A 19335-nucleotide genomic window follows, 5' to 3' on the forward strand; every position below is an offset into this window, starting at 1 on the left:
TGACCAGTGTTCACTTTTATATCATATGCATGTTGGTGTGAAACTGGTTTTTCGGGCTTTCTATGTGATGGCATTTAATTGATGCCACAGCAAAAACTAAATCAATAGAAAATGTGTTAATTGCCTCTACAGTTAAGAAAACATGCTTGTTCTTCAATACATTAGCAAACAGTGAACCAGCTGGTATCACACTGGGTATTTAATGAACTTTATGTTAACATGTACTGAATCAGAAATTACCAGCTGACTTGGTTTCTAGCAACCAGTGAACGGGGAAGACGCTGGTCCCGCTTCAATCTCTTAACCCGCTGAATCCTCACATCAGAGGTTTCTGCTTCACGATGCATCCGTCGGCCAATCTGTTAAAAACCTGTTCAGCCTTTTTTCCCACTTTCCACGACAAGATGGCAAAAGTGGCACTTCTGTGACCAGCTGAAGTCTCTCTCTCTCTCTCGCTGTCTCTCTCTCTCTCTCTCTCTCTCTCGCTGTCTCTCTGTCTAATGGTTTGCTTCCCTTCCCTCGCCTCCTGCAGCTGCGTGCTATTCCCCTTCTCTTCGCCTGCGTCTCGGGGGCAGGCTGCAGCTTGGGGACAATTAGAGAAGCGTGGGAGAGACAGCTGGACCTGTGGCCAATTACACCGACTGTGAACAGGAACCACACACAAGCACCAGTCTAATGGGCTCACACTGCACATCTGAGAGGACTTGTCGAAATTAAAGGAAGTTTCAGGTGTGGGATATAAAAAGTTTTATTTATTCATCTCCAAAGGAAAAGTTAGAGTGGTGAGTAAAAGTGCTTTCTGAGGGATAACATGTAGTGTGGGACAAATAAATTTAACAGAGCAAGAAAGTGACTGTGAGGCGTGAGCTGTTGTAACATCTGCCATGTTTCCAACCTGCAGCGATTTGATCAGGTAAATATTGATCGTTTCATCTTTGTGCTCAATCTGAGAATTGTCCCCTCCGCCATGCAGACCATCATCAGTGGGCGATCTTTCCCAGCAACATGCTCTGCAGCTGTCTGATCCTGTTCTCCTGTGGCAGCGCCAGGCTCTTCTCGGCCTCCTCCTCCTCATCCAGCAGCTGCTCGATGTAGCAGGACGAGCCCAGCAGGATGTGGCCCGTGGCCTGCATGGAGAAGATGGTCCATCGCAGAGCCTCCCTGGAACGAACGATTTCAACATGACATGCGGTTCGTTTGGATAAGTCAGAGGAGGGTGAAAGGGTGAGCACTTGATGTTGCTCGGCTCGTCTGTGGTAGCTCCCCTGCTGCTTCACTTGGATGGGAAGCTAACAGGTGAGCCCACAGATTGCAAGGTACTAAGTCGATAAACATCTGTCTATGTGTAAAACTCAAAATACTTCCACAAGCAGCTTTTCTCAGGTGCTATGTGTCCTTATTTTCTGCTCACAGCTGATTTGCTTGCTCACATCCTCCATTCTTGTGTCAAAACAACGTAACGTTGCTGACTTACTCCACATCAGCTGATGAGAAAACGACTCACAACCTCAGAGGGACATTTCACACATCAACCACATCTCATGACGCTGACAATTGACCCACACCTCTTACTCTGCATTGTGAGCTCAAAAGCTGAGTTTGTGACAATCTGCCAAATGTGATCCTCTCTGACCGAAGCTCCGTGTTAAAGCTGAAAACCAGCAGATCTCGGCAGCAATGACATAACTCTTCCCGAAATTAATCGGTGTAAAATCTAACCTTTGTTCTATTTTAGCTCTGCCGCCCACACGGGTGAACTCAGTACAGCATAACTTCATGCTTTACATTGTAGGGGCTGTGCACAGAATACTGCAACTGCTGTCAATGTGTTATTAAAGCAGCTCACAGCAGGATGTGGACCAGATAATGACTGAATTGTTAGTGGGTGGCTGTATTGTCAAAAGGTGACGATCCGCTTGGTAATTTATGTATTAGAAACTCATTAAAATGGATTGAAATTCATCTCTAACTGAATTAACCTTTACCAAGGATCCGAAAAGGGCTTCAATGATCCTTGGGGGAAAATAGACAAAACGGTTACGCAATGGTTCGACACAACAGCATATAAATCACACAAGGCCTCATATATTTGGTGATCATTTTCACTCACTTCAACATATTTTTGGCAGCATAACAGCGCAGGTCATAGGACACGGAATAAGCACCGTACAGGGTCGCTTTCACGTTCAGGCAGCCAATGAAATCATTGGGGTTGTTCTTGTAGAGGTCGAGGGTCAGCTTGGCCACATCTGTCCGGTGCCGCCGCCTCTGCTCACCGAGCTGATCTCTGGAGGGGCTGTCCTGAGAGGGGACATGAGTCAGGTCAGAGGGGCACAGACGCAGGTGGTGTGGCAGCAAACTGGACCGGATGACGGCTCCACCAGCCACACATACTGACTGAAGCCGCTCCTGTCAGTGCTGAGGATGATGGCGGGTGACTACCAGGCAGGATCAATGCGAGGTCAGCAGGGTAAGTATTTGGGATGGAGAATGCAAATCATCTCCTGCATCAATTTCATATGGAAATGAATTGCTTTTGGGCGAACATGAGTCATATTTGATGATACAACGGGGTCTGATTAATATTCAACACCATGCCTTTCATTTTTCCCTCAACAAATTAGGAAGAAAGAAATTAATCTCTGGTGCTCGCCTGTGCTCTGCAGCTGCACAAGAACTGACATATTACTGCTCTATTCAGTCTGAAAGAGAAAATGTTTGGTGCTATTCAATTTCACTGAATGGTTGAAGTGTTATTCTTCGGAGATTAGATGCATGTACGTTCTTTATTCATGGCTTCTTCATTCAGGAGCGAGAGGTCTCTCCGTCAGTCATTTTATTCATCAAAGACTCAATGACATGGCAAAACAAAAGAAGACCATCAATATGTCAAGCTTCCCTCTGTGTAGTGCAGTGAAGCAACTGAACCACAGTGCCACCTAGTGGTTGATGTGAAAAAGACATACTGGATGTTGGCTCCACTTCTGTCCTTTTTCCAGCAGCACGAGGACGGTGTTGTCAGGCAGCGTCTGGAAGAACTCCTCTGTGTCCACGCCGGTGCCGTCTTCATCCAGCACCAAGGCACCGACACACGGGACGCTCAACGACTCGCTGGCCTGAGACAGCAGGGACGGACAGGCAAAGACAGACGTGCATCACATGGTTAACAGGCCAGACTCACATCACTCAAGATAAATGTTTCCCCATATAAAGACATTGCCACAGACTCATCCGACAGTGACAGACTCGTGAACTTTAAGCAGCACGAGTTTGAAATGTGCAGGAGAATCACAGTGCAATACATGAGTCACACTCTGTGGTCATTTTAATCCTCTGCACACACCAGCGTGTGTTCTCGCTTCATCACTGTGTCTTCAATCTTACTATTCCTTCGAATGCTGGACCCACTGTCACAAACCTCCTCTGCCACCTCACTTCCCATGCTCCTCCATCTCTCCTCACATCCCATGCTCCTCCCTCCCTCCTCACCTTGGTCATCAGGTCTTGCAGCGTGTCGGCCATGATGCCCTTCTTCACACTGCAGTCGGCATTCGTAACTCTGAAGGGTTTCGTCCGAGGAGCTCGACCTGACAGGAGCTGCTGGGTCATGGAGGCGCTGGCCGACATGCTGGCTGTCACACACCTGAGAGCAAAATGCAAAACATTCAGCACAAAGGTAGAAGATAAACAAATGTTCACATATCTCACGAATTTGTCAGTATATTATGATGAATTGGAAATTACATAAACCAAATTGCTTTAGTATTGAAAATTGGTTAAAAGATTTTGTGTATTTATTGTCAATGGAACAGGATTACGACCATGGTGAAGACGGGCCCTGGATCTTAATAAGATCATATTTGAAAAATGGATTATGTGATTAAATTAAACTGTTATTGATCTGTACCTTCAACCCCCAACTGGTTTGTTTTGTTTCATGGTATCTGTTTGTTTTGGTATATTACGGTTTTCAGTCAGGTAATATATGTAGTGTGTCAGTGTTTAGTGCCTGCCATGTATCTGTATACAAGCATACTTATTTAATGCATGTCAATAATAATTATAAATAATTAAAAGAGTTAAACCTTTCTAAAAACTGATCATAATCAGCTGGCGAAGCAGGGCTCTTACTTGGAGAAGGAAGACGGAGTCAAAAGGCTGAGAGACTTCATGGCATAATCCATCTGGGTGCACCTCGACCTGCAATTGAAGTGGCAGTATTGGTAGATTTAAGCTGCAAGGCAACACGCCTCTACTAGTAAACAGTGCAAGAGGCCTCACAGAAAAGGAAGAGCAAGTTATACTTTTATTTTCTGTTATTAAACTCCAATGGCATATATCTCCATCAAGGCCCAACAGTCCCATTCAATTCAACCAAGCTACACCAAATGACTAACACTTGATATTAGTTCAGTTAATGTGCCTGATAATTTTCATCCAGAGCCACAAATTAATCTCTGGGAAATGGGTAGAAACATGAAAAAATTGCCAATTTAAATTCTCAAGAATGAAAAACATAAAATCGAGTATCTGCCCCAAAATGTAACGAGTTCTATCCAAATCCACATCCTTCCCCTGGGGTTGGTGGTAATCCATCCAGCAGTTGTTTGTGTGGTGCTGCAATATATCAATACAAAAGAACGCTGATGGAGGTAATGAAACAAACAATCTGAAGTAAATTGGATTTACTCTCCAGGCTTTCAAAAATAAATGTATCGAAACTAGCTCATGTGTAAAAACAAATCTCTTTTCAAAATAAACTACCCACTTTTCACAAAAACGTCCCAGTAAAACCATTTTCTAAATCTATAACACAGATGATCTTACACAGTTCCAGAAAGGCAACCCTTCTCCGTCCTGAGTGCCTTTGAATATAATCCTATCGCAGTGGTGTTGCTCTGAAGTGCTGCTGCTGCCTCAGTTTGCACCACTAATCCTCAAGTGATGATTCACACTCTTCTCTTGTTGCGGAATGTTGCACCACTTGGTTCCTGAACTTTGTGCTGATGACTATTGATCCAGTTACAAACCATCAAGCTTTATTGAGCAACTGTCATGAACAGTCCCACACAGCCCTGGTGGTTTGATACATACACAAACATAATGAGATTTACTGAGCAATTCAAAAGGGTCAATTCCCCCAAATGTCACTACAGAGGAGACAGTCCCTGTGAAAACAAACTGGATTATTCAGATTAACCTGCTTGGAAAGACTCTTTTTCTGCTAAATGGTGAGAGTGTGTTTTTAAAGTTAACACAAATGTTTTATAAGATGACCAGAAGTCCTAGATCATACAATACGAGGTTGGTTTCATGGCTCTTGAATATTCTCTACTAGAGATTGTCAAAATACTTGTCTGTTGGGTTTTCTCTAAGTTTTTTCCTTTCCTTCCTCTTTTCTGTTTTCCTTCTCGTCAAAACATTGGCGCTTTAATAACCCGATTTCTGTCTTCTTATTTAGTCATGTGATATACGTTGTGATGCCCTCGAAGAAGAGTGGTACATCTAAGAAGGTTTATTCTAATAAATCTATTTAATCTGGTGTTAAATACAGTCATGACATCACACCTACATTGAATAAGGATACCGATTAAAAAGCGGGAGGTAGCTGCCTGTTTCTGCTTGAATTTGCACCCTTAAATGTAGATCAGAAAAAGAGATAAAGTTGGCTATCATCAAAATAAAATGAGTTGTCACTCTACCCAGGACTGTTTTTAATATAGTCCAAATTCATATTACGACCCAGGTAAGAGGTCAAGGAGAATATGACGATTACTGAAAAGCTCTAATCATGGACATTTTCGGAGTGAGGTCATGGTTCAATGTTCACCTCTTTATCTTACAAGTGTAGGATCAAGCAGACAGGGTGTGTCATCACATCATGTTACACAACAACAGCTACAGGTAGACCGACCTCATCCGTGTGCACCAGTGACATCATTTGAAACCCAGGGAAGATGTGAAAAAGATGTGACAGGTTCAGCTTTAAATCTGCTGTGTTAGTAGGAAAACACTGAGCCACTGCTTCGATCATAAAGCAGGAGAATGCTTCGATTTTCCTTGTAAGAGAAAATTTCCCACTGTTGGTTAATGTAAAACCACTGAAGGGTTAAAGGAGTAAGAATGAACATGTTGCTGTGGACTGGATCATAAGTGACTCTCACTTACACTCCTGCTGCTGAAATGTCTGCCCTGCTCAAGGGCTCCATACACTTAAAAACACATGAAAGAGCAGAAAGTAATCTCATCGCTGTTCTCTTCAATAATTCACATGACATTCCCAGAGGCTGTGTTTCAACCTGTGTTTTTTTTACATTTACACACACAGCTGAGCAGCACATCACTGACACTCACACAAACATACACACACACAGAGACACACACACACAATCAAAAATGTATCTTGTTGTTTCATAAACACACAAACAATCAGGCCTGACATTACGTGTTTGACTAGATGACAGCTTATAACATGTGGTATCGTCACATACGCTTTAAATTAAATTAAATGAGAAGTGAAAAAGGAGAAAAGCTGTTGAAATTCACAGTGACCCAACATGATGTCAGGGAATTAACAGAGGAACATGCCATCAGGACCCAGTGAGAAAATGTGTTTTCTATAATAACATATGTATCTGCAGCATTCAATTAATAAAATACATAAAGACCATATAGGATGATTAAATATATCATCAGTATGGGTTTGGATTGAAAATGTCTGTATCTCTTCAACTTGTCACTTTTAACAAGCAGTTATGAGAAATTAGTATAACAACCAAAAACCTATTGGAATGAAATAACAGTTCGAGGTAGATATGAGGGGAAGGGGATTAAACCCTTCTTAAGAAGGAGGAGGTCTTATACAGAACCTAACAGAAGAAGTTCCCCTTCATGACAAATAAAGACTTACCACCACATCTTCACTCTGTACTGACAGAATATCGCTGGTCTTCGACCACATTCTCCATCTTGTTTTATATTTGACACAATAAACATGATAAATGCATTTTTTTTATAAATCCAGTGTGATAAATGAGGAGAGAATCAGTAAAACACTGATACTTACTTGTCCTCTATGTCTACGTTAATGGTTACCCTGTGGAGACATGTTTGTCCAGAGGGTTCAGCTAATAAAACAGAAGCCACAGTCAAAGACATGTAAATTGAAGAAAGACAATGAGGACATCATGTGGACACAAGAGGAAGTGCATCCGTTCATGCTTCATGTGTATTTCCTTTCACAGCTTTGGACAGTGGTGAAAGAAGGATTCTGAATTCCAGTACAAATTACACAATAGAGAAATACTTCAGTAAAAGAAAGTTCATTTAAAAAGTTGTTCTCATTTGCAGAATGACAAGTTTCAGCCCCAGGTTCATACAAACAAACTTTTGGTTTGAAGGGATGGAAGCTGATTAAATACAATTACTCAAGTACATTAAATTACAATCCTGTACTTTAATGTTTCCATATTCTTTCCTCAACTACAGTAGGAGATACTTTTAAAATGAAGATGTTGTAATTCAGAAGCACATATACAATGCACTGTTAAAAAAATGTAAATTCAACTTGTGGTGTCCAACCTTTCTAAGTTGTGTCTTTTTGCAAACTGTAAGAAGTATTATGTTTGATGATTGACTTCCTGTTTGAAACCTAAATAAGTCAAATGAGCTAATGTAGCACAAAAAAAGTAAAGACTGGAGGAAAACTCACGAAAAATGTCCTCTTCTTTCCAAACTTGAAAGTCATCATCAGGACCATCCAGGTGTATCTTGTTGGTGGGGCCATCGAAATGAAGTAAGAAAGGAGCTGAACTATTGATAATGTAATTAAATCTACCTCGACTAAGGACAGCAGAAAAAAGCTGCTTATACACTGAGGCATCAGTGTTAAGGATTCACAACCATAAATGTAATACATGTATGCATGTCAGAGAACACACACTTTTGTTTTTTATACTTAAATTAAATGTAATTTCACTATTGTTGTGCAAGTAGGATTTGTAATGCAGGACTATCCTTTGTACTGGAGTGTTTTTAAATTGTCTTATTGATGCACAGACTTTAACACGGGATATTTGGACATAGCACATTTCTATTGTTGCATTTAGGTGTTGAACTGTATGAATTTGTTAAAAGTATTTTGATATCAATATTATTATTGTCAAAGGGGAAATAATTCAACATTTTTGTTTGTGTTTGGTGCTTTGAAAAAAATATAGCAATGTACCATATTTAATAAATGGTCTCACGTTTAGTAAGAAAGTCATGTGAAAATATCAAATTAATTTTGTCAAATTACTTTTGGGTATAAAGTAAAAAATTTCCTTGAAAATGTTGTGGAAAAAAAAAGAAACTCAAAATTATTCTTAAGAACAGAACTTACTTTGTGCCGCTGGTTATTTTCTTTGTTATTAGCAACAATAGCACAAATAGGCCGATGTGTGAAACTCTCATCTGAAAAGACTGATTAAAGATTGTGGCCACTCAGGGAATATACTAATTACATAAACTGAGTCAGAGGCCTGAGAAAACTCTTTATGACTTCTTCAAATAGAAAATATTAAAAACCTTGATGTCAGCTGGGATAACAATGAAACTGAATATTTGCAGGATCATTTTAAGTGGTCTTAATGAGTTATACATTGTAATCCAATCATAATAATACTAATATTATCCTCTATGTTTTCTCATTATCTCCATTATCTGTTCTATTTGCACACGTTTGACTCAGGAAAGCCACAACAGCTCGGAGCGATGCCTGGATTACATCAACGTCATGACCAGTGGAAGACAGAACACACTCCAATCTAAATCAGATGAGCCGTTTATTTGCTGCTGCACATGTCATGCTCGCTGCAGGAGCCCAGATGAATCATGCCACCGATACGAGTCCAACGCTGAGCGGATAACGCATCAGACCTAAAATGGCTGCGCCTCGTTTGCCAAATTTATCAAGTGCTACGAGAACAAAGGTTTATGGGAAAGTGTCTGTTGCTCCCTCAGAGGTCAATATCCTGTGTGGCCCTTTGTCCCATTATCACACATCAGGCCCCACTGTGGCTGACGCAGGCCCATTCATCTGTGCTGTTATGGGGTTGCTGATGCTTGTAATTACACTAAGGGTGCATGGTGAAATGAATTTAGACTTGAGAAGAAAAAATACTGATCATCACATTGGATTTAATTGAACAACCTTTTCTTTGTACACATGGAGACACAGGAAGCAGATTTCAGAAGCTGATCACACTGTGCGACCCACGGCTGAATAACCTCTGAGACAAAAGACCAGCTTCGTGTTGTGTTCTGTGACATTGTTTGCAGATTCCTCTTGTGTGACTTTGTTTTTGCATCCTCCTTTCTTGTTATCACTATTTCCAGAGTCAGTCCATGGAGGGTTTTTACATTGAGCTGATATAGTAAAGAATTATAATAGGAGTATAAAAGTAAAGCAGATCTAAGCTCTATAGGACAGATACTGACCGTGATGCTTGGTATCACCTGAACTAACTTTGTTTCTAAACAGGTGTCTGAGCCTCAACGTGCTGCAGGGTGAGAATTCCTCAATCAACACCTCTCCCACGCAGGGGCTCCTCATTTCCTCCTGCCTATTCGTGCCATGAGTTCTGCATTGGCCGCAGCCTTGGTCCTCATGTCCTGGTTCTTGGCCAGGTCTATGAGGACGCTGAGGATGCTGGTGGGGACGTCGAGGGACAGGGCGAAGCGGGACCCCTGCTGGGCTCTCTTGGGCACCAGGGAGGCCGGTCGCGGGACTCGTGCTCGCCTCAGCACCATGTGATGCTCGGACCGCAGCAGCGAGTTCAGCACGCCGCTGCGGTTGAGGATGTCCACGGCCAGCACGTCCCTCTGCGTGTCTTCATCCAGCTTGGAGAGGGCGCTCCTCTGGCTCTGGACGCACCAGGGCAGCAGCAGAGCCAGGCACAGACACACACGCACGCTCCTCATGGTCCGAGCTGTCTGCAGGGAGAGAAGAGGAACACGTCGATCATGCAGTAAACTCAGAGTTACACAATCGTGGCACTGGGGGGGCTCACTCAGAGATGGCATGTATCAGGAATATCCTCATTTATAGTAATATGACAACCACAAAATTATGATGATTCATTATTGACTTCAAATCAAAACTCACTTTAGCCATAAACGAGGATTAGGTGATAAACAACAAGGTTTTAAAGATTGGATTTGTGCAACACCGCAGCAAAATAATATAAAAGTGATATAATGTCATTCATCAGTAATATCCAGCCAACATTTACACTTCAATCACCTGAACCTGTAACAGAGATAAACTAATGTCCACTGTGCAGCAGCTGGTTCATTGTAAATTAAAGTTTGTTTTAGCAAAAAATCATTTAAATAAGTTTTAAATGTATCAAGAAAAAAAAAAATTAAATTCCTAATTTTCAGCAACTTGTAACATAAGTCATCTAACTCTCTAATATATCATGCATTGTTCTCTGCTTGATGTGCAGCTGAACCTCTGTCTATCAAATATCCTGAGCCCAGTCTGTACTCACTCAGTGTGACCACTGTGAAACGTTGGTCCTCGTCCCTCCTCTGGACTGAAGCAGAGCTCTGATGTCCTGATGCTGGATCTTCTGTCTCTTCTCCTTGGTGAGCTGCTGGAGAGGTGACCCGTGCAGCACGCCGTCAGATGTTGAACTGGACTCCTGGCTGCTCGTCCACGACTTTGTCCTCACCCACATGAGCACTTCATTGTGACACTGCCCCTCTCTGCTCTTTATCTGTTACATCTCTGCACCCCATCGCCCTCCCCTCATTTCATCTCATTTCCTCCACACTTATTGCGTATTTCTCTTTCTATAAATAACACAATGACAATCACAGTAGTTTGTAATGAATTGGATCAATGCCTCAGGGCGCTTTCAAAGTCCAAGTGTAACCTACCACCTCTAACAGAAGTTAAGTACCAGCAAACACTGAAATACAATGAGCATCTGATTAACACATCCCACATTCTGGTGATGAGTCCGTGTGTCGTCAGTCACACAGACAGGTTGGTCAAGTGATTACTAATGCTAGGGGGACCTAAATCTGTTTACTCAGTCACATTATGGGGACTTGTCTTCCTTATCAGGACAAAAAAACAAGTCCAGTTAAAGTAAATCAATACATTTGAAGTTGAAAACATGTTTCAAGGAAAACATGGCGTAAGTGGTCAGGTCATAAATCATAATCTTCTGTGGTTAGTGTGTGTGTTAGACATGCAGAGCAGTTTAAAACCAGTGCTGCTGTGTCACTGTAGCTGTGGATATTGTCACAATGTCCCAGTATCTTAGATGTTAGGCTGAGGATTGGGCCTACTATGTGAAGTTTGGGACGAATTATTAAAAGAGAAGTCATGAACTCTAGGTCCTCTATCTTTTGTTTTTTTTGCTCTACGCGATTTCCTTTATGTGCCTATGTGTGTATACTTTATTGTACCTTTCTGTTGGTGTCAATATGTATGTTTTGTTCACTTTTAAGTGTATACAGCACATTCAAAATCTACAAAACAAAAATCTCATCATACTGTATCCAATATGTGTGTGTTGTTTCTATCCGAGTTATTTTAGATTTCACTTTGTGTGAATGTGCACAGTGATTTTTTCTGGATGAGAAAGAGCAGCACATAAGTGCTTGAGCTCCGTACAGTTAACAGAATGACTGATGCGTGATATAACAGTCAGGTTATGATGCAGATACAAGAGTGAGTCACAGCTGCAAAGACAAAGAGGGATTTAGTCACTGGACAATTTCTGTGACCACCTGATGTCCGCTGCTTTCTTCTTCAGTGTCCATGAACAAATACCAAGCTCAGTGAAGGAAAACAATCCTTCTCATCGTCAGTGCAGATGAAACACTACAGGCAGAGAGTCATGGTGTGGGTATCTTTTTTGTATCACATTCTCATTGAGCGGGGTGAAAATGTGATACTGCAGAGCTAAGGCATGCATACACTGTTTCCTTTACTGAGACTGCATGCTCACAAACAAACAGAACATTTATCATTAAGTCGTCAGTCCTCAGGCAAAACATCAGAACCTAAGACAAACATCCTACGTCACCATCTTTGGAAAAAGAATTGCTACATAACAACACAACTACATGATTCACTTCTTACAGGGTGCATGTATTCTGGAGCAGCAGCCACTAACTGTGGTGTCATTAATCAGAGATCTCTGGGGCAAGAGTGTCCCGCAGGATAAAAGCAAGAGAAAATGTATCCCTTGTTTTTTGAAATGATCGATTTGATTGAAGATCTAATATCACATCATCAATAAATCAGTATAAGCACAATTCAACGATGTCAACTTTTCCCATCTGACCTTGTGCACGACGAGTCGACGAACATCACAGCCATGTCTCCCTGCAATTTATGACATGTTGAACACAAACCGTGGACTCTGTGGATAGTTGCCACTTGGAGGAACCTATTTTACGATTATATGTTCTATTTACAGAACTTTACAGAACAGGAGGAGGAGAGGAACGCGGTGATGGGAGGACAGACTGAGAGAAAGCCCTCTGGAGAGCAATAAGGAGGAAGAGGCTGTCAGGCTCAGGAGGGACAGTCACCGAGACAAGGCCTAGCTCGTTCCCTGATTCACCTCCAGTCCGACCCTTCATGGGTTTTATCCTCATCCGAGTAATGATATGAATATTATGAGTCCAGGCTGATTACGATTGCTGGCCCTCGGGGGCCCTCAGGATTACGAGCCGTCTCGGTTACCTTCAGATAAACAAACACGGGTCACACAGATGTCATCCAGCAGCAAACAAGATGTCCTGGGTCGGACCAGTTCTGCCATCGTCGCAGTAACGGCGTGACGCAGGAGTGCACATGAATGTGAGCTGATGTCATCTCAGTGATTCATCATATCAAAGCAGGTCCAGCTTTAATCACTCAAGCCATCTGATAATAAAAACTCTGTATACAGTCAACGTTTGCATCATGACGTACCTCAGTCGGTCACATCAACCCAACTGTGTTTTTTTACATGTACATTCTGAATATGTTATCATTATACAGAAAAAAACAATATGAAACATAGCATGTAGGTATAAACACAGCCGAGTTCATCAATATGCTGTTCGAAAATCTATAGGCCAACTGATACTGAGGTGGATTCCAGATTTGAAAACAGGTTTGAATAAAATAATTAGGGTAATTGTTTGAGGAGCCTGCAGACACAGCTATTTATAATTATTATAATAATAATATTTATCTAGTACGATTGACTATGCATCGAAGCAATCAGAATCAGTGCAGTGGTTTGTTAGTTTGTGTTTGGCCATTCCTCCAAAACTCCTCCACCATGACTCTCAAAATTTTCCCTAAAAAAGGATCGAGGGGACTGGCACTTGCATGTGATATTTTACATCTGTGTTATTTTTGAGAGTCTGTTGTTTTACCTTCCAACTTTTGTTGAAATCCAAACTTTTTAGTTTTTTAAGTGTATATTTTACACTAATAAATAACATTGTAATAAATATGCGCTACTTAGAGCCCACAATGCAGACACCCATTTAACTTAAATACAGAGAGCGAAAAAACAACCAAATAAGAAAAAAATTAAGAAAAATACTCGACAGAAAAATTAAGAATAAAAGGAAGAATATATTAAACACTGATGTGCTCAGCATTTCTGTATACTTTGTATCAAAGTGCAAGAAATAGAAGTTAACATGAAAAAAAAAGACAAGGCCCAGGGGCAGGGGCAGCAATGCTGTTGATTTACAACAATCCTCATTGAGGATAGTTTACCTCCTCAATGGCTGCCACGGGATAATGAATGGAGGATGGGTGACTATAAAACAAAAAATTGAAGTTAAAGTCTATAATTTAACATATAGGTTGTGTGGATACTTTAAAAAAGCAACATCATCACATGCAACTGTACATATGAAAGAGACAAAATACAATAGATCCGTGTTTTACAGTATTTTTTTATTTTTGTTGGAATGAGGGCTTCTGTTATGTACAATAGAGGACAGAAACAAATTTTACAGAAATTATAAATATACTCCAAGCTGTATGTATTACCGACTGTAATGTGTCCAGTAGATTATATCTTATGCAAGTCCACCCTCTCCCCCCTCCACTCTGCAAGTCAGAAGCAGGTGACAAGGAGCTGTGCAGTAAAATCAAGAGGTAACCAATGTCTACCGTTTGCAAGCTGGCTGCCATCCTCATGGCTGACTACGAGTGATCAATGGGCAGGATAATAAGGAAGGGGGGAAGAGAGAGAATGGATGGCTGCCTGTGCTGCCGAGCAGAGGGCGGACAATCCTCAGGTGATGACTCTCGCAGCGATGACGGGACGAAAGCGAGATGAGGTTTGGGAGGAGGAGGAGTTTCCAACGTGGGACACACAGAGCAACAAGACAACACATCTTAAAACCTGAGCCAGTACATGGCACTGCGCACTCTGTTGTAGTCAGGCAGCTGCTCTACGGGGCCTGGAAAAGGGACAAGAGTAGCAGATTATAGACAATCATCAGAGTCCGGCCTGTAATTTTACTGTAAAAGGAACAAACTCCCAGGTAAACCCACCGACTGCTGCCACAGCAGGACACTTGTCGTAGATGTATTTAGAGCAGACGTCACGAACCATCCTGGGGGTCACGGCCTGAAAGGAGAGACAGGGAGGAGGTGAGAACAAGTCTTCTAGAGACGGACAACAACAAAAAACACCTCGCTTTAAATGACTGAACAACTTTTATAGCATCTACGTCAAAGTATAAACTCACATCGATGCGAGCGTCCCACTCAGCCAGAGGAATACGCCGGCCGTAGTTCAGGACGTGTCTGCCGATGTCATCACAGATTGGAGTTGTTCCTAAAAGACATACACATATGTTGATTTGTGACACCAACAAGTTTTTTTATTTGTGTTTGTGTAAATGTCAGACAGATGCAGTACATACCATTGAGCTGTCCAACCAGGCTGGCCTTCAGAGCGTTCTTGCCTCTGGCTACATCACTCTCTGTCACTGTGGTGCACAGGTTCATCCTGCACGGAGCAGAGAGAGGAGGAAATAAGTCAAACTACAGTTATGGTGTTCCGAGCGTGTGTGTCGGTCCTGATGTTATTACTGACCAGGCGTTCTGGGACCAGTGCATCATGTCCTCGATGTTGTGTCTATCAGTGACAAAGTGAATGCCCAGCAGGCCGGTGTCGCTGTAGGAGGAGTGAAAGGCCTGGAAGCTGTGACAGATATTATCCTCCACTGCCAGGCGAGCCAGGCGGCTGCTCAGATGCTGCACATGAGAGGGAGAAATAGATGCTTATATTCTATTGTTCTTAAAGTGGGATTCTACAACAAGACAATCATGGAGAAGGTCAAACACACATGCAGTGTTTGGCTGAAATGCTTTGGATGTAGGTTATAGTTTTGTGACTTTAAAAAAAACTTTTCAAACAAGTTTGGTGTTCCATCTTCCTTATCTGTTAAAGTCCTCATCTGTGTATCTAAACCTAGGGTAGCAGCTTCCACACTCCACATACAAAATGTATGTGTATAAAATGCATTTATATCTGAATAACTGAAACAAACTACACAACATTTAGAGCTTCTATTTTACCCAAGGATGGTTGCTCAATCATAAAACTAGATTTTCGGCAGCTGCTATTTTTTTTTTTTAGGTATTGTTCCTCCCGACAGGTCCAGAGGCAGGGGTGAAGCCCCTGACCCAGGTTTTCCGAGAGGACTGTGATCTACCCCTCTATCATGGCCACTCAAGACACTTCAACCTCGAGTGGGCAAAGCTAAGAGGGGACAGTGCTGAACCAAGAGGATGAATTTAGTTCAGGAGGTTACCGATTTCCTCACTGTTTTCATTTTCTGAGCCGCATCAAGTAACATGCCTGTACGAAGAAGATTGTACACCAACCTTTCCACCACCATAGGTGAGGTCAAAGCTCCCGATGATGGAGTTGGCCACCATGAGAGGCACGATGTCTGGGCTGGCAGCACTGGCTCCCTCCACAGCGATGGCAATGTGTGCCAGAGGCATAGCATCGTCACGCACACGGATCTGAGGAGAGACAGGAGAGGCACACATGAACAACCCAAATGGCCGAGACAGTAAATAGAGTAGGACAGCACATAACTTTCAAATGGAAGTATGTGCTGCATTCCGTTAGGGATGCAAGTCTCTTTTGTTGAGCTTGCATTGATGTATTAGAATTATAATAAGGAAATATAATACCTGAAACAACACTAGATAAGACACCATGTAACAAAACTGACAAAGAATAATGAATAAAATACTAACAAAATAAAACAATGAACACATCTCACCTCACTGCCTGTAAATCTGCAAGGTGACAGCACAGGGATGGCGTCTTCCTCGTACTCAAAGGAAACTCCGCTGAAGTGAGACTTGGCCAAACTGACCAGCTCGTCATGGTTCACACCTGCAAAGGAATCGGATGAACGCCAAGTCATTCAAAGGATCGCAGGCTACCAGAGAACCTCCAGACAGTGTCAGGAGGATGCTGTTACCTCCAGCAGCAGCCAGCACCATGCGAGGAGCCTTGTAGTGACTGCTGATGTAATCGACAAGGTCCTGTCGGTTCAGAGTCCTGGAAGAATTTAATAAGAGCATTGTTATAAATTTACACAAAAAAGGTGAGGAATTTAATATTTCATGGAATAAAGTGATGAGAAATACCACAGTATTGTGGTTGTTGCTGTTCTACTCCTGAACCCATTATTGGCATCATTAGAACACTGCTTTGTTTTAACAGCAAAGGGCTTTTGTGGGAATAAGTTCAGAGTTGCCCTGAGATGGTGTCTAATGATAAAATACATGAAATGCAGTCGTTCCTACCTGGCATTGCTGGAAGGTCCCAGCACGGTGTGTCCCAGAGGAGTGCCCTGGAAGGCTGTGGCATGCAGCATGTCCAGACAAACTTCCTGCCCGTTGCCCTCAACTTCCTCAAGCTCACGCAGCACCACGCCCCTCTGCTGCTCTATCTCTGCCTCATTCAGCGAGCAGCTCTGCACCACCTCTGACAGCAACTCCACAGCTGGGAAACAAAGGAAACAGGTTTGTTAATGTCTTCTTCTTCCAAACAAGAATAGCTTGAATTTTAAAACTGAATTATTATGAAAACTCAAGAATAGTCAGTTTATTGTAAACGGATCCCATCACCTTTGGGCAGGTCTTTTGAGAGGGTCTTCATGTAGTATGCAGTGTGCTCCCGAGATGTGTAGGCGCTCAGGTGACCACCCATTGACTCCACCTGCTGCTCCAGGGCCGCCTGAGGGTAGTTCTTTGTTCCCTGGGGAGAGAGGTGAGGAACATTTGCTTAACATGTACACGGTCAGCAAGCCAAGGTCAAAACCTAGGATGTAATTAAACTGTGTGGAACAGCTGTAAAACTCTACACTTTCAGTAGAAAGAAGCTATAGACCTGATTAAAACTTAGATTGATGTATTGATATATATTTCTGTCATCACATCAGTTTCATTTTGCCTAGTTCCAGACAGTGTCAGCTCTTTATCACTCTGCTTATTTCCTACTCTTTGCTCAAATATACAGTATTTTAATTCAGACATAATGCCAATTAAGTTCACTTGGTCCTTTTTTTTAAAGCATCCATAAAAGGGTCTTAAGTCTCTATATCTGCCGATAAAGACACTTAGGTGCCAAAGTGGCCTGCAAATGCCCCCTGATGACAATAACGCCTGTTGAAGCCCATTTTCCTTTATATTTGGCTGACCGATGTTGCAAATTCATCAGTCTAAGACATAGTTCATCATGAGTCTCTATGCGAAAAAAGTCTACCAATATCCACCTTGAAAGCCATGTGCTCCAGGAAGAAGCCTGCTCCATTGTTCTTCTCGTTCTCATAGCGACTGCCAGTGCTGATCCATAGACCAACCTGTGACAGAAGAGACATGTTCATCTACAGCTCTCATATAACAAACCATTAAATTGTTGGGAATAGACCCTGTACTGTTGTGTTCTTACAGTGCATGTGGCATGTCCAGTCTCCTCAGACGCGACCCTTAAACCATTGTCGAGAGCGGTGAGCTGGGTTTCAGGGGCTCCCACCAGGCTTTGAGCATAGCTGACCGAGGCCTGACCACGCCTGAGAGACAGCAGTAGGGGCTGCAAGGGATGGGGCGCAGAGAAGCAACAAGAGTCATTTAAAAATTCTGTTCAAATAAAACTTCCAGGAGAATCCATAACGTAAATCTTGTACAAAAAAAATCTAGAGGATTAAAGTCACTTGTTTATCCATTCAAATTCAAAGCAGAGAAGAAACATTTGGAACAGGACGGAATCCAAAGTTGAGGCTGACACTGACACCTTATGTATAGCCGCCAGAAGATGACTATGGACACACACACACACACACACATATATATATATATTTATATCGTGACATATAAGATGATAGTGACTTCATCAATTTAAAATTATACTCGATCAATAAACTGCTCGATCAACACTAAATAAAAGGCACTGATCCGCCCTGTTCCCGAATATTAAAGTGATTTATTCACAGTAGATGCTCAGTGTAACAGTACAGCCTTTGTGTTATTATTCCCCTTGCTGATAAGTGCTTCAACAATCAAAGATCGATCAGTGTTCTCCTTCCAAAGTCACCGTGCTAACGCTGTTAGCCCGGAAGCTTGTGTGAGGGGCAACTGAGGACAAGCGACACGGCTGACAGCTACTGACCTTGTGAACGGACAGATGCGAGTGAAACGACGACACGCTGATCGTAATAACACACATACAAAAGTACATGTACCGTATGAAGTGGTTGTAACCACCGGTTCTGGCTCCTGTACCAGGTGACCTTGCGTACACTAGTAGCTAACTAATGCTAACCGGTTAGCTAACACTTCTCCGCATCTGTGCTGCTAAAGGCTCAGGTAGCCGGTTAACAAACGCGGTGCCGAAACAAGAGCAGTACACACAGACAAGTCACATTGTGAATCCATCTTCTTGTTCTACTTTGATTCAGTACTCACACTGCGGGCTTTAGCGAGGGCTCGACCCACGGTGTTGCCGACTTGGCACAGGGACGCCGCCATTTCTCTATACGGTTACAGAAGACAGGGGGAGACTCTTCTTCTCCGTCCCGTGAAAATGTTCACCACCTCTACAGGCGCACACTACCGCCACCAGCTGTAAATGTTGTGGTGGTTGAGCACTGTGAAGTATTTCACAAGTTTTAAACTGTTGTGAAAAAAACAGTACATAAAATACATTATTTAGTTTTATAAATCATCTAAAAAAAATGTTTCAATGAACATGTGACACTGTCCATGTACCTTGATGGCTTTTG

General features: G+C 42.3%; 2 protein-coding genes across 2 annotated transcripts; both read right to left on the reverse strand.

Moving 5' to 3' along the window:
* Positions 1 to 732: 732 nt before the first annotated feature.
* On the reverse strand, positions 733 to 4963 carry cidec (cell death inducing DFFA like effector c). The gene is made up of 6 exons (XM_062396701.1): positions 4828 to 4963; positions 4132 to 4200; positions 3490 to 3643; positions 2967 to 3116; positions 2111 to 2301; positions 733 to 1161 (listed from the first exon to the last, which is right to left on the reverse strand). The coding sequence occupies exons 2-6, from the start codon at positions 4182 to 4184 to the stop codon at positions 981 to 983; spliced, it is 729 nt and encodes a 242-aa protein (XP_062252685.1). The 5' UTR covers positions 4185 to 4200; positions 4828 to 4963; the 3' UTR covers positions 733 to 980.
* Positions 4964 to 13948: 8985 nt separating this feature from the next.
* On the reverse strand, positions 13949 to 19176 carry LOC133961551 (cytochrome b-c1 complex subunit 1, mitochondrial). Its single transcript, XM_062396715.1, has 13 exons — positions 19019 to 19176; positions 18006 to 18146; positions 17830 to 17916; positions 17183 to 17312; positions 16859 to 17057; positions 16531 to 16610; positions 16327 to 16442; positions 15917 to 16060; positions 15123 to 15283; positions 14950 to 15035; positions 14773 to 14861; positions 14576 to 14651; positions 13949 to 14481 (listed from the first exon to the last, which is right to left on the reverse strand). The coding sequence occupies exons 1-13, from the start codon at positions 19079 to 19081 to the stop codon at positions 14417 to 14419; spliced, it is 1437 nt and encodes a 478-aa protein (XP_062252699.1). The 5' UTR covers positions 19082 to 19176; the 3' UTR covers positions 13949 to 14416.
* Between the last annotated feature and the right edge of the window lie 159 nt (positions 19177 to 19335).

This window comes from Platichthys flesus, chromosome 2 (genome assembly GCF_949316205.1).
Source record: "Platichthys flesus chromosome 2, fPlaFle2.1, whole genome shotgun sequence".
Lineage (NCBI taxonomy): Eukaryota > Metazoa > Chordata > Actinopteri > Pleuronectiformes > Pleuronectidae > Platichthys > Platichthys flesus.

What these genes read in the sequence shown, in the direction of transcription:
- LOC133961551 (XM_062396715.1), bottom strand. Translation starts at nt 19,081, where the DNA reads ATGGCGGCGTCCCTGTGCCAAGTCGGCAACACCGTGGGTCGAGCCCTC. An exon ending in CTGGACATGCCACATGCACT is followed by an intron (nt 17,917 to 18,005) that starts GTAAGAACACAA and finishes CTTCTGTCACAG; the next exon opens with GTTGGTCTATGGATCAGCAC. An exon ending in TCACCTATGGTGGTGGAAAG is followed by an intron (nt 15,284 to 15,916) that starts GTTGGTGTACAA and finishes TCTCATGTGCAG; the next exon opens with CATCTGAGCAGCCGCCTGGC.
- cidec (XM_062396701.1), bottom strand. Translation starts at nt 4,184, where the DNA reads ATGGATTATGCCATGAAGTCTCTCAGCCTTTTGACTCCGTCTTCCTTC. An exon ending in ACTCCGTCTTCCTTCTCCAA is followed by an intron (nt 3,644 to 4,131) that starts GTAAGAGCCCTG and finishes TTTTGCTCTCAG; the next exon opens with GTGTGTGACAGCCAGCATGT. An exon ending in AGAAGTGGAGCCAACATCCA is followed by an intron (nt 2,302 to 2,966) that starts GTATGTCTTTTT and finishes GTCCCCTCTCAG; the next exon opens with GACAGCCCCTCCAGAGATCA.